This window comes from Oncorhynchus clarkii, chromosome 10 (assembly GCF_045791955.1).
Source record: "Oncorhynchus clarkii lewisi isolate Uvic-CL-2024 chromosome 10, UVic_Ocla_1.0, whole genome shotgun sequence".
NCBI classification, from domain to species: Eukaryota; Metazoa; Chordata; class Actinopteri; order Salmoniformes; family Salmonidae; genus Oncorhynchus; species Oncorhynchus clarkii.
Genome location: NC_092156.1, coordinates 20,651,736 through 20,676,602, shown reverse-complemented (window position 1 = coordinate 20,676,602; position 24,867 = coordinate 20,651,736). Strand labels below are relative to the sequence as shown.

Below are 24,867 nucleotides of genomic sequence, written 5' to 3'. Positions count from 1 at the left end.
TGTGTTATTTCATAGGTTGGATGTCTTCACTATTATTCTACAATGTAGAAAATAGCATTAATAAAGAAAAACCTTTGAATGAGTGGGTGTGTCCAAACTTTTGACCAGTAGTGTATGCCAAGAGAAGTGCAGTATTATCATAAGGAGAAGTATACTTGGAATACGGAGGAGGAATGGAGGGAAAAAGAGAGGCAGAGGAGGTCTAAGAGAGAGAGAGAGAGAGGAAGACTGTGAGCTTTAGTTTGTTAAAAATTGAGGGAAAAAGGGAGATGGTTTGTTAAAGAAGAATGGTAGAAAGTATAAGTAGATTGAGCTGAAGACAGGAGGAGAAATGAAAGTGAATGAGGGCGAAGTATCGGAGGTGGTAGGTGTGGGGAAGTACTCAGAGCCTGAGGCTTGCACCGAGGGTCAGGACAAAAATTAGTCTGTGACAGTAGGAGTGACGTTTTTGGAAAAAGTATACCCTTGCTTTTTGGCTGATCCATTTTTGGTGTCACAGAGTTGGGTACTGTGGAATCGGTGAGGGTAACCAGAAGTGGTCCTGTGATAATTGTTTGTGTTTCTGCTGGTCAGAGGGAGACGGTGCTCTGCTTTAAACGAATGGAGGCAAGAAATGTGAATTGTTTCGCTCTCAAGAAAAGGGCTCCATTGAAAGGAGTGATTACTGGGGTAGCAGTAAATGTAAAAGTTGACCAACTGAAGGGGAAGATTCCCGGTGTTTGTGATGCTCGTCGTTTGGTGTAACGCAGACAGGGTGGCGAGAGTGGTGAAACAGAAGAGTCATTGTCTGTTCTTCTGAGTGTTGATGTTGAGTCTTTGCTCGACAAAGTGATGTTAGGATATATAAGTTATCCTGTACGAGCTTTTGTGCAGAATACATTACGTTGTTATAGGTGTCAAGCTTATGGGCATGTGTGTAGGAGGGAGGTTCCTAGGTGTGAGAAGTGTGCATAAGGCTATGAGACAAAGGAATGTGTAGCATTGAGGAAAGTAGTGTTAATTGTAGGGGTGCCGATGGGGCTGGGGATCAGAAATGTACGAGAGAGGCAGGTTGAGGTTTCCAGGGTTAGAGTAGTGCAGAAGTTGTCATATGTTGATGCAGTGAAGAAAGTAAAATAAGATGGGTCAAGCGGGAGGGACCCTGAGAGGAGTGGTGTGAGTAGTAGATCTCTACAAGTACATATATGTTTCAGTAAGATTGGATTTTTAGCATTTATAGCAATGGTTATCAACTGTACTGCAGGGATGGAACTTAAGTTGCAGAAAATTGAGGTTGTGGTGGCAGCTGCAGAGAGGTATTTGGGTGTGAGAGACTTGACATCAGAAGAGTTAGAGGGTGTGTTAATTGGTGATGTCCCATCCTTTCAGGTTGTTGGCCTGAGGAAAGTCTAAATATATTTAAATAGTCGAGTAGGGTGGTATTATTTTTATTGTATAAAAAGTGTGGTGTTAGAAGGGTAGGGTATTTGCTTATATTGTTATATTTTTTTATGTTCAAGCGAGGTATAAGGGAGCTGTAATTCAGTCTAGTAGGTGGCGGTAATGCAACATATTGGATGTCAGACGCCGATGACACCTCATCGAAGAAGAAAATTATAAAGAATGTTGGAACCTGACCAGTGGGTGTGGCAGTTTATGGAAAATGGCTAGCTGGGGAAGGGCTGCTGGAGTTTTGAGAAACTTTTTGACTAGACCTTGGTCGTACAGAGCGCTGCATTGTGCCTTGGGACCTGGCATTTTGGGGTCTCTCGTTGGAAGCGGACTGATATATTATCACTATGAACCGAGCAAGAGGTGTTTTCCCTTCACGGTTCATGCCGAGGAAGAAAAGGTAACGTATATTTGGCGCAGCAGTAACTAACGTTAGCTGGATTGATATCTATGTTAGCTAGCTAAAGTTAGCTAGTCAGCCACGATGTTTGACATTTTCTTGCTAGTTAGTTACCTGTCAGTGCCTGGTGAATCAGTGTTTGTTCGCTACACTCGTCTACCATGATCACAACTGAATATTACAGTGCACAAGTAAACAGCCCTACATAGGACGATTCGCGGAGTCCTATATAGGGCTAAAGTAAACAAGTAACGTTAGTCAGGGTTGAGGAGTAACGGATTACATATAATCTGTTACATGTAAGGGATTACATTTTAAAAACTGTAATCCGTTACCTTTAAAAATATATATATTGTAATCAGATTACCTATAGTGTTTGAAAAACTAGATTATTTAGAGGATTATTTTTTAAATCTGAAAGCATATTTGCGAAAAACAATATTTGACACTTCTCTGTTTACTAAATGACATTCAAATAAGCATTGAAAAAAGGCGCATGTTTAAATTTGTTCCACCTGAGCGAGTCTGGCCACAATGATGACACACCAAATGTGTTTGATGGATCGCGGGAAAATAGCAGGAATAGGCTTTTGCAGGCTACAGTTCAAGCCTGCCGGCATCCAAAGATGTTCCAACTCGAATAAATGGACGGGTGGCAGCAGTGGTGTAGCCTACGACGATACGGATATAACTTATTATTGATATCTACATAGCACATTGACGTGAATCATACTGTTGCGCTGTCATTAGCTATTTGCGCCTTACGGATTGAGGTTGTTGTTGATGGCTGTTGAACCCAATAATTGTTGAATTCAAGAAGCTTAAACTGCCGATCAATTGAAGCCAGTAGACAGTGCGGAACCTAGCCTATGGAATACAAGTGGTATTTTATTGCTCAATCTAATTAATTCTGATAAATAAATACAACAAATCCATAGGCCTAATGCTCAAACTGGCACACTTTTGATAGATTTAAAAGGACAATCTGTAGTTGCTACATCCATATTTGTGTGTGTGTGTGTATATATATATATATATATATATATATATATATATATATATATATATATATATATATATATATATATATATATATATATATATATATGCAAATAAATTCATTAAAAATCCTACAATATGATTTTCTGGATATTTTTTTCTCATTTTGTCTGTCATAGTTGAAGTGTACCTATAATGAAAATTACAGGCCTCACCTTTTTAAGTGGGAGAACTTGCACAATTGGTGGCTGACTAAATACTTTTTTGCCCCACTGTAAATCCATTACACATTGTGATACAAAAGGGGAAATGGGGAAAAATAAAAATATGTATTTTTAATTACCCTACCAACTAATTCTATACTCATTAAAACCCACCACCTTATTCCACTACTTTAACCCTATCCGATCCTACTCCAGGCCAAAGACCTGAGAGGACAGGACACTACTACTGAACACACCCTGTAACTCTCCTGAAGTCAACTCTACTCCCTCCAAGTACTTCTCTGCAACTGCCAATGCATCTATTTTCTGTGACTTATGTTCCATCTCTGCTGTACAGTTGATAAACATTGCTATGAACGCTTAGAGGACAACCTTACATAAATTTCACTCATTGGTCTCCCTCTGTTCTTGCACAGATTTACTATTCACAGGGATCCTCTCAGAATCCCTCACCATTGATCTAACCTCCTCCTTTCATCACTGCCTCACCATACAACATCTTCTGCACTACTCTGACCCTGGCCACCTCAAACTGTCTCTCTCGCACTGGACACCTCCAATCCCCAGCAATGTGGGCACCCCTACAGTTGACACACACAGCGTTTTTTCACCGGAACTACACATTCCTCTGTCCCATGTCCTCCTACACACTGCTGCGACATGCTCATGACGCCTATAACACTAGTGTATTCGTCACAAAATCTTTTAACAGCATCACTCCTACAGTTGAAGTCGGAAGTTTACATACACCTTAGCCAAATACATTTCAACTCAGTTTTTCACAATTCCTGACATTTAATACTAGTAAAAATTCCCTGTTTTATGTCCGTTAGGATCACCACTTTATTTTAAGAATGTGAAATGTCAGAATAATAGTTATTTCAGCTTTTATTTCTTTCATCACATTCCCAGTGGGTCAGAAGTTTACATACACTCAATTAGTATTTGGTAGCATTGCCTTTAAGTTGTTTAACTTGGGTCAAATGTTTCGGGTAGCCTTCCACAAGCTTCCCACAATAGGATGGGTGAATTTTGTCCCTTTCCTCCCGACAGAGCTGGTGTAACTGAGTCAGATTTATCGGCCTCCAAGCTCCCACATGCTTTTTCAGTTCTGCCCCCACATTTTCTATAGGATTGAGGTCAGGGCTTTGTGATGGCCACTCCAATACCTTGACTTTGTTGTCCTTAAGCCATTTTGCCACAACTTTGGAAGTATGCTTGGGGTCATTGTCCAGTTAGAAGTCCCATTTGCGATCAATCTTTAACTTGTCTTGAGATGTTGCTTCAATATATCCACATAATTATCCATCCTCATGATGTCATCTATTTTGTGAAATACACCAGTCCCTCCTGCAGCAAAGCATCCCCACAACATGATGCTGCCACCCCCGTGCTTCACGGTTGGAATGGTGTTCTTCGCCTTGCAAGCCTCCCCAGTTTTCCTCCTAACATAACAATGGTCATTATGGCCAAACAGTTCTATTTTTGTTTCATCAGAGCAGAGGACATTTCTCCAAGAAGTACCATCTTTGTCCCTATGTGCAGTTGCAAACTGTAGTCTGGCTTTTTTATGGTGGTTTTGGAGCAGTGGCATCTTCCTTGCGGAGTGGCCTTTCAGGTTATGTCGGAAAGAAGACTCATTTTACTGTGGCTCCAACCTAAGTATATGTAAACTTCCAACTTCAACTGTATATCCTAACATTACTTTTTCAGGTGAAGACTCTGAATCAAAGCTCAAAAGAACAGACTGTCACCTCTGTTTCACCATGCTCCCCACCGGATCTACTTTACACCATATGGCAGGTGTCGCAAACACCAGGGAACTTAAATTGCTCCACCTCCACACTTAATGCTACCCCAGAAATCACTCCCTTCGATGGTGCCCTGTACCTAAGTGCAAAGCAAGATACTGGTCTTTCCTCAAGTTGCCGCATGGAGTGCCTGCTCCCTCTGATCGGAAAAAACACAAACATCACAAGTCTGCTTCGGGTTACCTTCACCTACTCAACAGCACCCACCATCTTTTCCACCCAACCTGAAACCATCCATGGATCAGCCAAAAGGCCTGGTCCCACCCTATTCAAAAATCACACTCCCTCTGGAACAAACGTATCTTTATCACAACCATGTCCGTCAATGCAATGAAAGGCTCTGGCTCCGAGCTCCTCACAACACCTTCTACCCCTTCCATTTCACCTCCAGAACTCAAAAATGGCATCTGGCTTACTATGCTTGAACTTGACACCAATCATCCTCTACATACCCTCTCCCTTGTTATTGTTAGCTTCAACAGATTCAAACCCATACTCTGCCTCCCTCAGTCTTTTCAACCTCCTCTCTCTTTCCCTCCAATCCTCCTCCCTTAACCAATTACCTGACTCCTTTTGAAAATATTCAACTTTTCCAAGACAATCTCGTTTTAGCCTCCTCGACAGATATGCTAAGCCCTGTACTCCCTTCACCTCAAACGTGAGCAATCTGCCCAAAATGCTACTGAACGACAAGCTAGCTAGCGAACTAGCCCCAATCAGCATTCGAGCCCGGAATGCTGATTGGCTGACAGCCATGGTATATCAGACCGTATACCACAAGTATTTTTACTGCTCTAGTTAAGTTGGTAACCAGTTTATAATAGCAATAAGGCTACTATGATATATTGCCAATATACCACAGCCCTTAGCTGTAGTAGATTGGTCCTATACCACCCCCCTCAGGACTTATTGCTTATATATACCACTATCCCCATCACACCCCACCATTCCTTCCCACTACTTTTGGGGTAAAAAAATGAAATTGCGACACCTCTTAAGACATTGGGGGCTTAGCTGAAAGTTACATAGCCAGCCAGCCAGCCAGCCAAGCTAGCTACAGAAACGAAACCAATCAAATGCACTCACTGGAAATAAACACTTCCTGTTATCGTGACTTATATCAACATCAGTTGAGGCTGCTGAAGGGAGGACGGGTCATAATAATGGCTGAAATGGAGTGAATAGAATGGCATCAAACGCATAGAAATAATGAATTTGATACTATTCCGCTCTAGCCATTACCACGAGCCCATCCTCCCCAATTAAGGTGCCACCAACTTCCTGTGATCAACATCCTTACATGGTGACCACATCGCTCGCGTTACAAAATGAATGTAAACATACATGTTATTCGATCATTGCATCCAAACAGCTTGCGCGTGTCAACGAGCGTCTGCGTAGCCAGACGCTAAGATATAACTTGGTTCTATTTGTGACGCTTGACGAGCTGCAAGTCCTGCCGCTCCCATCTCCTCATTGGTTTTTAGGAACATATTCCCATGTGGGTGATTGAAAGATGAACTAAGGTCCACACTCCAGCCCAGTTGGTGGTGGTAATGCACCTTAAAGTTGGTTGCCAACCGCCATATAAATTCCAAAGAAGAAGAAGCCTGAAGGAGGAGATATAACTAGAAACAAACTCGGTTTACCCTTTTATCTGTGGATTAATTAAAAATAACAACCCAATGTTTATATCGCAGGACAAATTAGCTAACAGCAAGCTAGCTAGTTAAATTCCCATGAATGTTTAATGCTTTTCGACTTGTCCCCAAATGATTAACATAATTGTAATATAGTTGCTTCAGAGTTCGTTTTGATATTTCAACCTACGTGTCCTGATCGTGTCTGGTGCGGATGGACAAAATCAACATGCGCGAATGCATGATCTAGTCAGCATGTTGGCTTGCCCATTCACTAAATACACTGTTAAATAACTCCGACTTAGCCAACCCTTATGCTGAGGGAGACTAGCTATTTAGTATGAAAGTCCAGAGAGGACATATAAATACAACATTTATCTCATGTTGATCACAATTGATTTATTTCATGATCATGACATAACAAAAGTTGTTTTGTTGAGATCACGATAAGCTCTATATATAGGAGTGGGCATATTGACGATAGATTAAAAGTATGGCTGAGGCGGCAGAGCCCATGATGGATCAGCGCATAGTGTAGCAATCAATTTAAAAAAACTAAGGGATGGTACCTTCCATGCTAACATCATGCTTCCATTTGTGTTTTGGAGCTCAGTATCAGTTTATAAGTTAGAATGTTAGGAAGCCAAATTGCCTCTTACCTTGAGCTAAGAGCTTGTAGGGCATTTAAGCACTTTACGATGCCTGTAAGCCAGCTCTTTTTCTCCTAGGCTGTGTGCCACCCAAAAGACCACAGCCAATCGCATGCGAGCAACAATGCCACTAACTTGCCGAATCTTGTGAGTGAGCGCATTGCAATCAAAGCAGTCACAGGGTTCCTTGATGAGGTGGTTCTCGTGCATCTGGACAAATTAATGGATAATACGTGGTACTTTGGATTTATCTCATCTCGACAAAATGTTCTCGTGATCACAATTAAACAACTTTTATGTAGTGATCATGAGATAAATAAGTTGTGATCTCGACATAACGAGGGATTTATTTTATTCATATGTCCTCTCTTGACTTCTGTAAGTTGGCTATCACCAACTCTACACACACCAAGGGGCCAGGGTTCTGGTCTAGAAGCACTGGTTTGACTGCTCCTACAGTTTTGCTTCGGTACTGCAGTTTAACTGACGCCCGGCCCAGACACACAATTTCCATAGACGGTCACATACAGAAATCAGATTTGAAAATTCCTAATAAGACACTTTAGTCATCAACTTTGTGCACAAAACATGCATTGAATTATTCAAATAATTGTTGCTGAGGTGGATTATTATTATTATTATTAATTATTTTTTTCAGCACTTTTTTATATTCATCCAATGTCTTCCTTGTTTTTGGATGACCAGATGACGTCGCTGCTCGTTGACGCTGACCCCTACCTTTTTTAGGGAATAAAAGTATTACTTTTTCTCTGAGCAATTTTATTAGTATAAAATAATATAATTTCCCAATTTTTTGGGGAGCATACAATATAGCTCAGTACTTGAATGATTTATTTTATACAGTAATTTTTGCTCATCTTTATCAAGGGTGTTAATAATTTGGGACCCCACTGTATATACATAGTAGGTAGACAGTTCTTACTAAATCTGCATCCCTTACATCACCACACCGAGCAGTGCACAATAAACTATTCAATCCAGTTGTTAGACCTATGTTTTCTATCTATGGGGAAATTGTGCAATCAGTAGCCTTGATAAATTGATAGCTGAAGCAAGTGAAATGTATTAACTAGTTGCTGTTAGCATGAATGTCTGTTATTTGTCTATGTGCCACAATAGTTGGTCAGGAGTACTGACAATTCTTCTATAGTTGTTACCTTATCCAATTTTCAGCTTTGCACTGCCCTTGTATTTTAGACCTTGTCTTTCTTTTAGTGCTAATGCTTCTTTCCATATTATAGTTGCTTCCAGTGTTCCAGCTGTCTGCCAGACGGATGTGCTTCAACCAGTTTGCTTCCATGACGTACAATAAGGAACTCTACATGACACCAAGGGATTTCCTCTTCTCAATCATGTTGGAGAATGTCGACCGTAAGTACAGTTGTATCAAATGATAGTGTCCATGTTGTAAAATGGCCTAGCTGGTAGAAAAGGGAGTACTTCATGATGTAATGTATTGAATTGATTGGTATATGGCTACATAAGCTCCCTCTAAGTGTATTCAATTTTGTTACAGGCAAGAACTGCACTTTACATAATTTTCCTTTCATTTGCCATTAGGTAAATTACCAAAGAAGGCTCTAACCAAAAAGGTGAGTGTTGTGATCGGGTTAACTCATTGTCAGAACGGGTTTTGGATTTTAGTCCTATCGTGCAATGCCATCAACATGAGCTTTACAGCAAGAGAATACTATTGGTTGTTTCTCCTTGTGTAATATATGTTACTTGCAGGAGGTGGATAAGATGCTGGATGCTGCCTCACGGGTCCAGGCAGGTAACAGTCTGTTCAGACACTTCGGAGACGATGGTACGTTTTCATGCCATGGTCAAACAGCCTCACTGGTGCTATGTGCTTCATCAATGTAAAAAGATGCGGGATAGTTATACTTCAGGCAGGACATATGTATTTGATCACTATGTGGGAGTGTCAATCTAAACAGGATAAATGAACACTCACTGAAATGTTTGTGTGATGGAGAAGGCATGTTTTGTCTTGCAGGTCTGATATCCTACACAGAGTACCTGTTCCTGTTGACTATTCTGACCAGTAAGTTATAGACCCAGAATGACATACAGTGGAAACAGCCCTCCCTTTCAATGACATGCATTTGCAACCGGCATCCTCTAATTCTTACACAACACATTTTACTTCATCTGGGTTGTGTGGATTATGAGTCCATGTCCTTGTTTTTGTTTGTTTGAAAAGCAATTTTTTTTGTCAATTTAAAATAACATCAAATTGATCAGAAATACAGTGTAGACATTGTTAATGTTGTAAATTACTATTGTAGCTGGAAACGGCGGATATATTATTTTTTATGGGATATCTACATAGGCGTACAGAGGCCCATTTATCAGCAACCATCACTCCTGTGTTCCAATGGCACGTTGTGTTAGCTAATCCAAGTCAATCATTTTAAAAGGCTAATTGATCATTAGAAAAGCCTTTTGCAATTATGTTAGCACAGCTGAAAACTGTTGTTCTGATTTAAAGAAGCAATAAAACTGGCCTTTAGACTAGTTGACAATGTCTGCACTGTATTTCTGATCAATTTGATGTTATTTTAATGGACAAATTCTTTTTGCTTTTCTTGAGAGGGAGAGCAAGAGAGAGATCATTTAGAATAATAGTGAAGACATGAAAACTGTGAAACACCTGGAATCATATAGTAACCAAAAAAGTGTTATAAAATATATATTTTTTGAGATTCTTCAAAGTAGCCACCCTTTGCTTTGATGACAGCTTTGCACACTCTTGGCATTCTCTCAACCAGCTTCATGAGGTATTCACCTGGAATGCATTATAATTAACAGGTGTGCCATGTTAAAAGTTAATTTGTGGAAATTCTTTCATAATGCGTTTGAGCCAATCAGTTGTGTTGTGACAAGGTAGGGGTGGAATACAGAAGACATCCCTATTTGGTAAAAGACCAAGTCCATATTATGGCAAGAAACACAAATAAGCAAAGATAAACGACAGTCCGTTACTTTAAGGCATGAAGGTCAGTCAATCTGGAAAATTTCAAGAACTTTGAAAGTTTCTTCAAGTGCAGTCGCAAAACCACCACAGGAAAGGAAGACCCAGAGGTACCTCTGCTGCAGAGGATAAGATACTAATTAACTGCACCTCGAATTGCAGCCCAAGTAAATGCTTCACAGTGTTTAAGTAACATACACATCTCAACATCAACTGTTCAGAGGATACTGTTCAGAGGAGACTGCATGAATCAGGCCTTCATGGTTAATTTGCTGCAAAGAAACTACTAAAGGACACCAATAAGAAGAAGAGACTTGCTTGGGTAAAGAAACACGAGCAATGGACATTTGACCAGTGGAAGTCTGTCCTTTTGTCTGAGTCCAAATTTGAGATTTTTGTTTCCAACCTCCATGTCTTTGTGAGACGAAGAGTAGGTGAATGGATGATTTCCGCATTTGTGCTTCCCCCCATGAAGCGTGGAGGTGTGTCGAGGCTTTGCTGGTGACACTGTGATTTATTTAGAATTCAAGGCACACTTAACCAGCATGGCTACCACAGCATTCTGCAGCGATACTCCATCCCATCTGGTTTGTGCTAAGTGGGATGATCATTTGTTTTTCAATAGGGCAATGACCCAACACACCTCCAGGCTGTGTTAGGGCTATTTGTGCTGCATCAGATGACCTGGCTTCCACAATCACCCGACCTCAAACCAATTTGAGATGGTTTGGGATGAGTTGGACCACAGAGTGAAGGAAAAGCAGTGCTCAGCATATGTGGGAACTCCTTCAAAATATAGAAAACCCTTGACTGAGTAGGTGTGTCCAAACTTTTGACTGGTACTTATCTTTTTTCTTTCTTACTTTCTAACCCTACCTCTCCTGATTGGAGTGAGCTAGTGAACAACAACGCTTAGCCCTCTACTTCCAGCTTAAACAGTGCCTTGCGAAAGTATTCGGCCCCTTTGAACTTTGCGACCTTTTGCCACATTTCAGGCTTCAAACATAAAGATATAAAACTGTATTTTTTTGTGAAGAATCAACAACAAGTGGGACACAATCATGAAGTGGAACGACATTTATTGGATATTTCAAACTTTTTTAACAAATCAAAAACTGAAAAATTGGGCGTGCAAAATTATTCGTGCTACAAAGTATTAACTTAAGGGGGCTGAATAATTTTGCATGCTCAACTTTTCAGTTTTTGATTTGTTAAAAAAGTTTGAAATATCCAATAAATGTCGTTCCACTTCATGATTGTGTCCCACTTGTTGTTGATTCTTCACAAAAAAATACAGTTTTATATCTTTATGTTTGAAGCCTGAAATGTGGCAAAAGGTCGCAAAGTTCAAGGGGGCCGAATACTTTCGCAAGGCACTGTACATATTATGGACACAGTATTTTACAATAGTTCTATTTTGTTTGTTTTTACTCCATTCCTTCATAATTTACATGCATTAACATGCAGTGTGTGTGCATCTATCAGGTGCATTTCAGTACATATAGTGGAGACAACATATGGGTGACAGTTGTCGACGTGTTCAGAGGGTCCCTGATTCGAGCCCAGGTTGGGGCAAGGAGAGGGACTGAAGCAAAACTGTTACACAAGTACATATATAGTACCACCTTGTTTCACTCTGTTTTGGAACACTTTCTTCTGTTGAGTTTTGCCTAATGAACAGGACCCTGGTTTAGTGCAGCTGTAGCTTAAAGACGTGACCAGGCAGTGCCACATTAGTGAGCTCTCAAATATTTTTCTGCACGCACGGCACAACCATGCCTTGGCGGACCAGCACAACCATAATTGTCACAATATTTTTGTACAGGAGCTGGCTCCTTATGGATTGCCGAGTGTCCGTTGCCCATGATATTCTCAGGACCTGCAGTTGTATGCACATTAACTTCATTTATTGACATTGTACGTTAGATTATGGTATCTATCCTGTTTAGGATCGTACATTGTGTAGCCTTTTACTGTAACACATTGACTGAACCTGGGTGGTGTTCAGTTGGAACAAAACAAAAAAGGATGTCTTCAAACGGTCCAATAGAACACAAATTTTCCATTGACAGTTTTTTATTGCTGTTTTCGTACTTACTGAACACTGCCCATGTGGTAGTGTTTTGGCGACTTAGCTTCCTCATTCAATGTTGCACAGTCACCAACAATGTTGTGCTTGAATCATTATTTCAGGAGACCCTGCTGTTAACCTTGTGGCGTGGACAGCAATCGAAAACTAACCGCTCATCTTGTCGCTGCTTTGTTCTGTCCACGCAGCACCTAGTGACGTTAATTTCTAACAGAAAATGCATTGTTATTTCAGAGCCACACACAGGATTTCATATAGCTTTCAAAATGCTTGATATTGATGGCAATGAGCATGTGGACAGAAAGGAGTTTCTCAAGGTATGTTTTATAATCTATATTATAAAATGTTCCTTAAAGGGCCAATCTGCAGTTCAAACAACAGCAAACGGGTACCACTCCACAGTTTTAGGTAAACTGCTTTGGGGTGGGACTAGAGAAATGTAACCACTCTCACTTTCATAGACAGGACTATGGATGCAGGAACTAACCATCCATGAGATCAAAATAATAGTTTTAACTATGTTTTTAAGCTATAGTGTTATTTTACAATTGCATTGTTTATAAACAATGGAGTAACTCAAACTTATATTATATATAAGCTTATCATTAATTTTACATTTTAAAAATGGATGTAGCAATCGCAGATTGCCCCTTTTAAATGTTTTATTTTATGCTTCTCAAGGAATTGTATTCTGTATTCAGTGTCATGTATTGTATATCAATACAGTGGGGCAAAAAAAGTATTTAGTCAGCCACCATTTGTGCAAGTTCTCTCACTTAAAAATATGAGAGAGGCCTGTAATTTTCATCATAGGTACACTTCAACTATGACAGACAAAATGAGATTTTTTTTCTCCAGAAAATCACATTGTAGAATTTTTTATGAATTTATTTGCAAATTATGGTGGAAAATAAGTATTTGGTCAATAACAAAAGTTTATCTCAATACTTTGTTATATACCCTTTGTTGGCAATGACAGAGGTCAAACGTTTTCTGTAAGTCTTCACAAGGTTTTCACACACTGTTGCTGGTATTTTGGCCCATTCCTCCATGCAGATCTCCTCTAGAGCAGTGATGTTTTGGGGCTGTTGCTGGTCAACACGGACTTTCAACTCCCTCCAAAGATTTTCTATGGGGTTGAGATCTGGAGACTGACTAGGCCACTCCAGGACCTTGAAATGCTTCTTACGAAGCCACTCCTTCATTGCCCGGGCGGTGTGTTTGGGATCATTGTCATGCTGAAAGACCCAGCCACTTTTCATCTTCAATGCCCTTGCTGATGGAAGGAGGTTTTCACTCAAAATCTCACGATACATGGCCCCATTCATTCTTTCCTTTACACGGATCAGTCGTCCTGGTCCCTTTGCAGAAAAACAGCCCCAAAGCATGATTCCACCCCCATGCTTCACAGTATGTATGGTGTTCTTTGGATGCAACTCAGCATTCTTTGTCTTCCAAACGGTGAGTTTTTACCAAAAAGTTATATTTTGGTGTCATATGTTCAGATTAAATTCTCCCAATCTTCTTCTGGATCATCCAAATGCTCTCTAGCAAACTTCAGACGGGCCTGGACATGTACTGGCTTAAGCAGGGGGACACGTCTAGCACTGCAGGATTTGAGTCCCTGGCAGCGTAGTGTGTTACTGATGGTAGGCTTTGTTACTTTGGTCCCAGCTCTCTGCAGGTCATTCACTAGGACATGGTTCTGGGTTCTGGGGGTGTGGTTCTGGGATTTTTGCTCACCGTTCTTATGATCATTTTGACCCCACGGGGTGAGATCTTGCGTGGAGCCCCAGATCGAGGGAGATTATCAGTGGTCTTGTATGTCTTCCATTTCCTAATAATTGCTCCCACAGTTGATTTCTTCAAACCAAGCTGCTTACCTATTGCAGATTCAGTCTTCCCAGCCTGGTGCAGGTCTACAATTTTGTTTCTGGTGTCCTTTGACAGCTCTTTGGTCTTGGCCATAGTGGAGTTTGGAGTGTGACTGTTTGAGGTTGTGGACAGGTGTCTTTTATACTGATAACAAGTTCAAACCGGTGCCATTAATACAGTTAACGAGTGGAGAACAGAGGAGCCTCTTAAAGAAGTTGTTACAGGTCTGTGACAGCCAGAAATCTTGCTTGTTTGTAGGTGACCAAATACTTATTTTCCACCATAATTTGCAAATAAATTCATTAAAAATCCTACAATGTGATTTTTCTGGATCTTCTCATTCTGTCTGTCATAGTTGAAGTGTACCTATGATGAAAATTACAGGCCTCTCTCATATTTTTAAAGGGGAGAACTTGCACAATTGGTGGCTGACTAAATACTTTTTTGCCCCACTGTATAAAGTATCCACACTGCAAAATATTGCCGCCCCTTACATGGACATGACCTAATTGGAGGTTTTGACACACACGCTCCTACAATGAATGAGTACTATGAACACTTGATGCTAACGCAGAGGTACTCTATGGCCAGTACCTTAAGTCTGTGCCACATGTTTGTTCCTCTGAACTAGTTTCTCCCACCTCAATTGGTTCCTTCTGTCAAAACATTGGCCTATTCATTCTCAGTCTGAGGTATCACATTTTACAAGGCACAGAAACTAGCTTGTAAACATACTGTATCTGTTAGTTGGCTTTAGCACAATACAGTATGCATACATGGCTACAAAAATGCCTGTGACTATACAATTTTGTACAAAACCAGTGAAAAGTTGATTCCCTAATTTAGAACTGAGGCTGTTGTGAAAATTGGCAACACTGGGAACCACAAGGGTTAGAGTCAGACCACTGTTGTGTTCCTAAAACCCACTGCACGTCTAAAAGGTGTTATGCACCTCCAATTAGATTATCGTTTGGTTTAGAAGATGAGTTCCACACCTGACAAAGTAGAGCGGAGCAGCATGGATAATAATTCAGTGTGTTTGAGGGGATCCGTGTGAGCAAAGCAAGGCAAGGATCACTAATCTTGATCACATAATAATTAGTAATTGGGCTGCAAGGTGATTGGTAGATTACTGATTCTGTGTGGTCCAACTGCTTTGTAGTCAATCTCAAACCCTCACTGTTTGCTGTTTCATACTGTTTCCAGTTTTAATATTAGAGTGAGGCATTGTGGGTAGTTGATAACCTTTTGACTAATGAAATGTTCTGTTATTGCTGACATTTCTTGGATTATTCAGATGAGTAAGAGGTATGTATGTGTTATTAGTGAATTTAACTGAATTAGTAGTTTCCCGCATTCTGAGAACATGTAAGCTAGCTAAGAAATGCTCTCACAAGTAGTAAATGTTTTTAGCTTAATCTTCTGTTTTATCTGCATTATTATAATGCAAAGAATCAATGTTGCTGCTTTGTTTTATGATGAAGCTCAAGAAAATCATTGGGAAAAGAAAAGGGACAGTGCCTAAGGAAGGTGCCACAGACGTGGTAAGTCAACACTGAACTTTTATTTTTAAGGCGAAATTCTCATGTGACTTTTGGAAACACTTTTTTAGAATACTTTCTATAGATGACATTGAATGGCCTTTGGGGAAATGCCTATTGAAAGCACTAAGGCTGGCCAACTGTCATTATATGATAATGTAAACCGTTGTATATGGGCTAGAAAAAATTATTGTTTACTCGTATTTCAAGCGCGATGGGGCTTGCAGTAATAACAAAGGCAGGAAGTGTTGAAACTTGATGTCATCTAAACAGAAACCAGTCGCAGAGGGGGATGATGTGAACACTACACTGCAGGCCTTCTTCTTTGGCAGGAATGGTGAAAACAAGCTTCAGTACAAGGGATTTTGCAGGTAAAATATCTGTGGGTTACAATGTAGTATCATTGGTGTTAAACGGTATAGCTACTCCCAACCTTTTCCTTGTAGGTATACCTAATCCTAGTAAAAATCATGTTTTCGATACTTCATATAGACACTATGGATAGACTTCAGAGTAGGAGTGTTGATCTAGGATCATTGTTGCCTGTTAGATCATAATGAATATGGTTACATGGACAGGGGGAACTTGATCCTAGATCAGCACTCCTACTCTTAGACACTTTTTGAATACAGGCCCAGAACCGACCTAGTAATGTTCAGTGTCTTTACTCTGGATTTCTAGGTTCATGGAGGACCTGCAGGCGGAGGTGCAGGAGATGGAGTTCCTGCAGTTCTCCAAAGGTATGGATACCATGCGGCGGGAGGACTTTGCAGAGTGGCTGCTGCACTACACCAACGAGGAAGCCAACGAGGCCTACTGGGAGAACATGAGGAAGAGGATCCCTGCGGGCCAGGTAAAAAGGAAAGTAATCCACCCTCCTTTCCTCGTTTCCTTGAGATCATCACAGATCAGTAAGGGTTGTAATAGGTGAAAGCGAGGTTGCCAATTACTACCCAAATGTTTTCCCCAATTCAACAAATTCAGATATGGGGGTCACTTTTTATTGAAGGATGAAATTTCAAAACATTCGGATAGGGATAATATGCAGTAATGTCAATGTACCTTCAGGTCTAAGAAGTGAAATATAACACATTTTGGGGGACTCTCAAGGGGTTACTGATCAATGTACGACTTGGACATTTGTCCCTCTTCTCTTGTAGAGCATCACATTTGACGAGTTCAAAGCGTTCTGCCTCTTCACCAACAACCTGGAGGACTTTGCCTTCTCTGTGAAAATGATAAGTGAAGCCAACCGACCTATCGGAATGGGTAATTTTCTTATCTCTACATAGTTTTTTGTAGGAAGGACATTTTGTCTGAAATATTCTGATTCTACACAGTCAAATAAATTACTTTAAAGCAGCATTCAGCAGTTGAAACAGTAACAAAGCGCACTCCCTGCCCCTGTTTTGGTGAAAAGCTGAGGGAAGGTGCTGGAGAAATGTAACCACTCTCAAATGTATATCCAGAAGGACTGACCATCCATGATATCAACATTTTAACCATGTATTGAGGCTATATAGTGTTTATTTACATTTACTTTGATTACAAACATTGGCGTAAAACAAGCTTATTTTGGGTTCTGTTGGGGTACGACAGTTGAACTCAGTTCATGAGACATTTCTAAGTTATATTCTTCCATGGATACGTATCATAATTATTTTTTTTGTCCAATAATAGACTAGCAACTGCTGATTGCCCTGTTAGCCAAGTACATTATCTTGATAGTTTATTTCCCTTGCATTCTCTGCAGTCCAATTTAGGCGAGCTGTGAAGATTGCCACAGGGCACGACCTCTCTGAGAACGTGCTGGACACTGTGTTCAAGATCTTTGACCTGGACGGCGATAACTGTCTGAGCCACAAGGAGTTTATCGGAGTGATGGAAGACAGAGTACTGCGCGGCTTGAAGGTACAGGGGGCATTTATCTATCAGTTGAAGCAGTCCTTTATGGCGTTATTGTTTCTTGAGATCCACGCTTAACTCTAACTTTCATGCAAGTCTCCAATTGACGTTAATAATCATTGTGATGTGAGTTGCGGTCTCTGTATGAATTGTGCTATACAAATCAAGTTTAGGCTGAGGCTGTATGCCCTGATCGATTTGCGATGTTACTTTACGCACAAAAAAACATTCAGAAAAATCTGATGCAGCTGCTGCTCCCTCCCCATCCCTTCACGTTCCTCACTTTAGGCTACTCACCTTTATGAAAACCCCAGTCTTATCAGCAACATGGTTTACAATCTGCCTCACCTTTCTGAACTAAAATAATATATTTTATATTTATTTCACCTGTGCTTTTGAATATTTCCTGCATGTATTATTTTAGAATGCATGGGTGTGGTTTTATGCTGTCTGTTAACTCCCCCATCAATTGATGTAATCTATTTGGGCCTAGTACAGACTAAAAAGCTTTGTGCAATGATGTAATCATCCTAGATATGCTGTCATATCGGAGGCCTACCCTAAATTACAGGGGGGGTGGGGAGTTAATAGCTGCTTGTAACTCCCCACCTGAGAAAGGAATATTAAATCACTATTTGGATGTTGATCATGTCGTCCAAATTATATTATGTTCATCCCGGAGGTAAGTGAGAATTAGAAGGAGGGAGGGAGCAGCAGACATTGTGTAAAAAATAACACGTGCAGTAAAGTTGTTTAGTCCTGGGCTCAGTTTGTCAAAAGTTATCTAGATTTTGCCTATTGGATAGGATTAAATGCATAGAAATATAATTAATAGAACAGACAAATCAGTCTTGAATGGGGACTCCCGTTCTATTTTTATGCTTTTAATCGTATCTGATAGGATAGGGCCCTGGTGATCAGGTCATGCAGCCACTCTGGGAAGTTTATTAAAGCTGAAATATGTAACTTTGGGCGACCCGACCAAATTCAGACATGTCATTCTCATTGAAAGCAAGTCTAAGAAGCGGTAGATCTGTTTTATGTGTACTATTTCTATGCTACCCATTAAATTTGATTTTTTTTTTGTCTTTTACTTTCGGTTTTGTATACTAGCTTCAAACAGCGGAAAATACAATATTTTTGGTTATGGAAAAGATACTTCAGTTATTTTAGATGGTACAATTAATTATCTAAACAATGACTGCTTGTTTTGTTGGCAAACTATTAGAATTGTAGCAGAGCGATATTTGCATATTTTACCTTTAATGTTTATTATGTGATGTCTGTATTTCCCCAGGTGCAGCCCCAGCGTGGCATCACAAATTACTGGAAGTGTGTGAAGAGGGAGACCCTAAAGGGGGCCCAAGAGGCCCTCCGGGACACCGGAAGCCCTTTTTGAGGGGCTAGGCCATTGGATGGAGAAGCGTCTTACGAGTGTTCACTGGGTGACTCCAATGTAAAGCATTGATGGCTGACCACTAGTTGACCATTATCACTGGATATTTGTCAATGGAATATAAACATGGTCCTAATGAACTAAATCAATGTTTTTCAGGATTTTTGTTTGCGAAAATATTATTGCAAGATATAGCACATAATCTATAGGTGAGGTTTATTCTAATATAAATGGGTTGTTGTGATGCTTGATACCAGTCTATGCATACAAGGCATATAAATGTGAGATCTTTTTACATTTTATTGAAAGTGTCTTGGCACTTTTTACCCTATTTCCCTCAAATGCAAGTGATTTGTTTACAGGTAGACATGGTGTACTGTGGTATCATTTGAAAGTTCTAAACTGTTGAGTTATATAGGTGGAAAGAGTCATGTTTGAAATATGTTTGTCTTCAACACATTGCTAAGTACAGTTGTGTTGTAATATATTGGCACCCTTGCACAATTCACTTTGATTTCTTCAATAAGTTGACATTTAAACTTTTTGTTCACCCATGCATTTAAGAACTGCGCAGGATAAAAAAAAAAAATCTGAAATTAAGATGGTTCACTACAAAGTCAAAATGGCGTGGACAAAAGAATTCAGAATTCCAATTAATTTGGTTGAAGGAAGAAGATTCTTGTTTACAGTGTGATTTTTCACCTGTGGTGCTTACAGGGTACAAAGCTATTCAATACGTTTTGAAAACAGAACATTCTGCTCCATTTCACTCCATTGTAAAGTGCAAGGGTGCCAATCTATTAGATCATAGCTGTGTACTTTTATTTTTTTTGTAGATTAAATAAATTCAGAATTGCTGCATTGTTCCTGGAATGTGCATTTGGGAAAGATTCAGACCCCTTGACTTTTTCTAAATTTTGTTACATTACAGCCTTATACTAAAATGGATTAAATACTTTTTACCCCCTCATTAATCTACGCACACCCCATAATGACAAAGCTAAAACTTTTTTTTTTTTAGCAAATTTCTTTAAAAAAAAACATACCTTATTTACAAAAGTATTCAGACCCTTTGTTATGAGACTTCAAATTGAGTTCAGGTGCATCCTCGATGTTTCTACAACTTGATTGGAGTCCACCTGTGGTAAATCCAATTGAATGGACATGATTTGGAAAGGCACACACCTGTCTATATAAGGTCCCACAATTGTCAGAGTAAAAACCAAGCCATTAGGTCTAAGGAATTGTCTATAGAGCTCTGAGACAGGATGGTGTCGAGGCACAGATCTGGGGAAGGGTATCAAACAAATTCTGCAGCATGGAAGGTCCTTAAGAACACAGTGGCCTCCATTCTTAAATGGAAGCAGTTTGGAGTCACCGTGACTCTTCCTAGAGCTGGCCAAACTGAGCAATTGGGGGTGAAGGGCCTTGGGCAGGGAGGAAGAACCTGATGGTCACTGACTTCTGTGGACATGGGAGAACCTTCCAGAAGTACAACCATCGCTGCAGCACTCCACCATTCAGGCCTTTATGGTAGCGTTGCCAGATAGATGCCACTCCTCAGTAAAAGGCACATGACAGCCTGGTTGGGGATTGCCAAAAGACTGACCATGAGAATCAAGATTCTCTGGTCTGATGAAACCAAGATTTAACTCTTTGGCCTAAATGCCAAGCATCACATCTGGAGGAAACCTGGCACCATCCCTACGGTGAAGCATAGTGGTGGCAGCATCATGCTGTGGGGACGTTTTATTTTAGGGACTGGGAGACTAGTCAGGTTGGAGGGAAAGATCCTTGATAAAAACCTGCTCCAGAGAGCTCAGAACCTCAGACTAGGTTGACAGTTTACTTTCCAACAGGACAACATCCCTAAGCACACAGCCAAGAAAACACAGGAGTGGTTTCAATGTCTCAAAGTCTCAATGTACTTGAGTGGCCCAGCCAGAGTCCAGACTTGAACCAGATCGAACATCTCTGGAGACCTGAAAGCAGAGATGCTCCCTGTCCAACCTGAGCTTGAGAGGATCTGCAAAGAATGGCAGAACCTCCCCAAATACAGGTGTGCTAAGCTTGTGTCATACCCAAGAAGACTCAAGGCTGTAATCACTGACAAAGGTGCTTCAACAAAGTACTGAGTTGGGGGACTGAATACGTATTTAAATGTGATTTTAAAAAATTTGCTAAAACTTCTAAAAAACTGTTTTTGCTTTGTCATTATGGGGTATTGAGGGAAACAAACTAGTTCATCCATTTTAGAATAAGGCTGTAACTTAACATTTGGAAAAAGTAAAATGGTCTGAATACTTTCCGAATGCGCTGTAAATACAGAACCATTTTCAGCAATAAATGTAAACAAAGCATATCATTACAAGTTGGTAGAACTGCAATTGCACCACCAAAAAGGGAGCAAGAAAAAAAACAAGTGCAATGAATATTCTGTAATTTATTATAGAGTTGACCCCATTCGATCACATTTGAGTACGTGGGCTAACCATTGAAGCATGTGTTGCTAATTATCTAACCGTACATATATTTGGGAGGATTTCAGGAAAAGTCAATAAGACAGACAAACAACCAGCTTACTTTTGTGGTAGATGAAACAGAGTGACTGATGCCAGAGGTTATCAGCGTGTACAGCATACATAGATACAATACAATAAAATTACAGCGCACAAAGCAGTCTTTGGTCTTACCACTATAAACTCATACATATAAATGTGTATTGTATCAAAAGTAGAAATTACATAGTCGTTGAAAGTAAATTCACATTTTTGACATACAATATGTAATAAAGGAGCATACATAGAGACATTGTATGTGTTAATAAAATGTTGAAACCATGGCTTTTTTAAGGACCTACTGGTTTTGCCATTTATTTTTTCACAATTATATTTTTCCTGTCCAAATAATTGCATGATTCTGGCTACCCATGTACTTTCAATATCAGTATCATTCACTTGTATGACAGTATGCAACTAAATATTTTTTTAAATATAATATATAGAAACATCTGAAATGCTGAGAGATTGTCATATTGAAGAGCAGACCTGTGCTTTTAATCCTGGGCTTTTAAAACAAGGCCTCTTGAATAGCCTCTGCTGCTGTGTTGGACATGAAGAATAATGTGTGCCAGATTTTCTCTTGTTTAAACTGTTACTACTAACCCCTGCAGATGAGCCCAGCCCAGAAAAGACTTGTGGCCCCCCTCTTGGAGCGATGGTTCTGGTGCCCTCCTAACTTGTTTAGAAGGTTGTTCTGTTGCCTCCTGGCTTGCGTGGTGATTCAGTTGTGAGGCACATGTGATGAACCTTCCGGGTGAGATAGATCAGGGAAGTGCTTTTAAAGTGTTGTTTGACCCACTGTGGAGAAAGAGGACAATTACAATCTTTATTAGCAACAGAATCACTACTCAAATAGATCAATGGAAAAATATAAAGAGTGATGTCATCAGCCTCTCACCTCAATAAGACATGGTCAGGGGTCGTTCTCCTTCTTTACCGTCACGTCTCCGTCTCCGGCAAGGATGGTGGAGATCTCTCCCTGCATGAAGGCCCAGGGCACGGTGGATCCAGCCAGAGGGCAGCGCTCGCCGCTGGGGCAGTACACCTCTCCTCCGGGACCCTGGCTGCGAATGGAGCCGCGCGTGCATGGGAAGCAGAACTTGTGGTGCGGGACAGATGGACACTGGACAAAATGAGTGTCCTCCAGGCGCTCTCGGCAAAGGGTGCAGCAGAGCAGGGCGCTTGGGGTGCCGCTTCCAGACTCCCCAACGCTGGTGGTGCTTGGCCCCCCTTGGGCACCTTGGCCCATAACTGCCTGGGAGACTGCAGCAGAGGCTGAAGAGGGACTGCCACTGGTTGGGCGACCAGATGCGGAGGAGTGGGCCGAGGACATGCCGGGGCCATCTCGGGACATCTGGTTGGAGCTCAGGCTGTCGGCCACTCCCATGAGCGCTGAGATGGGTGAGGGCTGGCTGTGGGAGCGGGGCGGGCCGTCCTGGGGGTTGGGCATGCCTGAGCCCAGGGGCTCCATGCCTGGATAGGCACCTCGAGGCCAGGGATCCCTGGCTGGGTGATCCCCCATGGGCCTTCCTTCACTCTCTCCGTTTTCTGAGCCAGGGGATGCTTTGCGTCGCCGTGCAGCACCCTTTGGAGGTGCAGAGCGAACGGCAGGCACCATTGGCATGCCGCCATCTGCGTACAACTGTGGAAGAACATCGGGCATCGGTGGCTCCTTAAATGAACGCACGCCATCGCTCAGGAGCTCAGTGAGTGCACGCCAGTCCCCAGCGCTCTGCCGCCTCTCGTATTCCACGTAGCGCAGCCCAGAGTTCACTGCTTTGCCTGCGTCTTTGTTAGAGTCACGGAACATCTGCCTGACCAGCTCCGTGATGCCAGAGAACACTATTCCAGAGCCGCTGGGGTACTCCACAAACACCTTCAGCTCAAATTCTGGCCCGGCCCCGGCTTCGAAAGCGAGGATGCGCCCCACCAAGTTGTGGTCTTTCCTGAAGCGCACGCTGAAGGGGGCACAGCCACAGAGGGTCACCAGGACTTCTCGTACCACTTTGGGGCGGTTGGGCCAGCCCTCTGCCCGGCTCCTGGCGCTCTCCGCTAGCTCAGCCATGACCTCCCCATTCCTCCAGCCTGCTTCCAGACCCACCAGAGCAGAGGCGCCAGCTCCCAGCGACATGGCTGACACTACCTGACGCCTACTAACATCACCCATTATAGGGCCAGAGGAGCCAGCAATCTGTTGCCCCCCAGCCCTGGTGCCTAAAACGGGAGCCAACAAGCCGTGAGGGGGCCCCACTAACCCCTGGGCTATCAAAGCATGAGGTATGGTCCCATGTAGAGCAGGTATGGCCCCAGCCATAGCCCGTCTGGTGTTGGGGCTCTGCCTGCTCCCTTCTGACATACTCACATCCTCAGCTCTGTGCAGACCATTGGGGAGACGGGGGGAAACTCCATACTCTCCCCTAACCCTGTCTAAACGCTCTGCGTGCTGCCTCCCTCCTTCCATTGGCCCACCTGAGCTGGGTTTTCCTTGCTGAGGGCCTGGGGACCTTCCGTCCAAAACACCGTGGCTGCTCTTCAACTGCCTGGCCGTCTCAATTAGAAGCTCGATTCTGTCTGCCCCGTCGTAGTTCACGCATCCCCGGCAAACAGCTTCGCTGAATTCCCAGAGCATGGCCCAGGGCATCTTGGGCAGATCGCAGAGATAGCACCATTGCCGCCTAGAGGATGTCTGTGAGGCAGACGACATGTTGTTTACAGGCCCTCGCACAAACTTTCTTGAGCGGCCAACGCGTTTCTGTCTTTACTTTTCGCGGATTTTTCAATATTCAGTCACGTCGAACAACATGCCCCGATTTTGTTGTAAAATTTCAAACTGTCCGAACAGCTCTTGTCGATTGCCGCTTTTAAAAGTTAGCTACGTTTTCTTTATCGGGCTGCCCGTGTCGTTATGTCTGGGGGGAAGTAAAATGAGTTTAAGACACCGGATACACCTACTGCATTGCTGTTGAATTCTGGGAGTTGTAGTTGAAGTCGGAACTTCTCCCAGAGAAAGCTAGCCAGCTCACACTCATTGAACAATGAAAAATGAGCTACTAACTAGGTACTTGAGTAATGCAATTTTCAGTCACCAATGCTTCTACGCATGATGGCAAAAAGATAAACGATGGGACTAGTTTATATTTACTGAAATCGATAATATCTAGAATTTCCGAGATACCATTTAAAAATGTTGCGATACTAAGTCAACATTTGGAGATACAGACAGACCATATACAGTGCCTTGGGAAAGTATTCGGCCCCCTTGAACTTTGCGACCTTTTGCCACATTTCAGGCTTCAAACATAAAGATATAAAACTGTATTTTTTTGTGAAGAATCAACAACAAGTGG

The 24,867-nt window shown here is 41.6% G+C and overlaps 2 protein-coding genes across 2 annotated transcripts; one reads left to right on the top strand and one right to left on the bottom strand.

Annotated features, from left to right (window-relative positions):
• Positions 1-1,624: 1,624 nt before the first annotated feature.
• Positions 1,625-21,415, top strand: LOC139418135 (mitochondrial calcium uptake 2). Its single transcript, XM_071167348.1, has 12 exons — positions 1,625-1,831; positions 8,418-8,547; positions 8,737-8,768; positions 8,908-8,983; positions 9,176-9,223; positions 12,477-12,559; positions 15,602-15,661; positions 15,932-16,029; positions 16,340-16,511; positions 16,819-16,927; positions 17,412-17,569; positions 18,861-21,415. Exons 1-12 carry the CDS (start codon positions 1,643-1,645, stop codon positions 18,960-18,962), a joined length of 1,257 nt encoding a protein of 418 aa, XP_071023449.1. The 5' UTR covers positions 1,625-1,642; the 3' UTR covers positions 18,963-21,415.
• On the bottom strand, positions 21,388-24,422 carry LOC139418134 (interferon regulatory factor 2-binding protein 1-like). Its single transcript, XM_071167347.1, has 2 exons — positions 22,419-24,422; positions 21,388-22,318 (listed from the first exon to the last, which is right to left on the bottom strand). The coding sequence occupies exon 1, from the start codon at positions 24,222-24,224 to the stop codon at positions 22,434-22,436; it is 1,791 nt and encodes a 596-aa protein (XP_071023448.1). The 5' UTR covers positions 24,225-24,422; the 3' UTR covers positions 21,388-22,318; positions 22,419-22,433.
• Between the last annotated feature and the right edge of the window lie 445 nt (positions 24,423-24,867).

Coding starts and splice junctions, on each gene's coding strand:
- LOC139418135 (XM_071167348.1), top strand. CDS start 1,643: ATGGCTAGCTGGGGAAGGGCTGCTGGAGTTTTGAGAAACTTTTTGACT. Junction 8,548..8,736: donor CATGTTGGAGAATGTCGACC/GTAAGTACAGTT, acceptor ATTTGCCATTAG/GTAAATTACCAAAGAAGGCT. Junction 16,030..16,339: donor CAGTACAAGGGATTTTGCAG/GTAAAATATCTG, acceptor CTGGATTTCTAG/GTTCATGGAGGACCTGCAGG.
- LOC139418134 (XM_071167347.1), bottom strand. CDS start 24,224: ATGTCGTCTGCCTCACAGACATCCTCTAGGCGGCAATGGTGCTATCTC.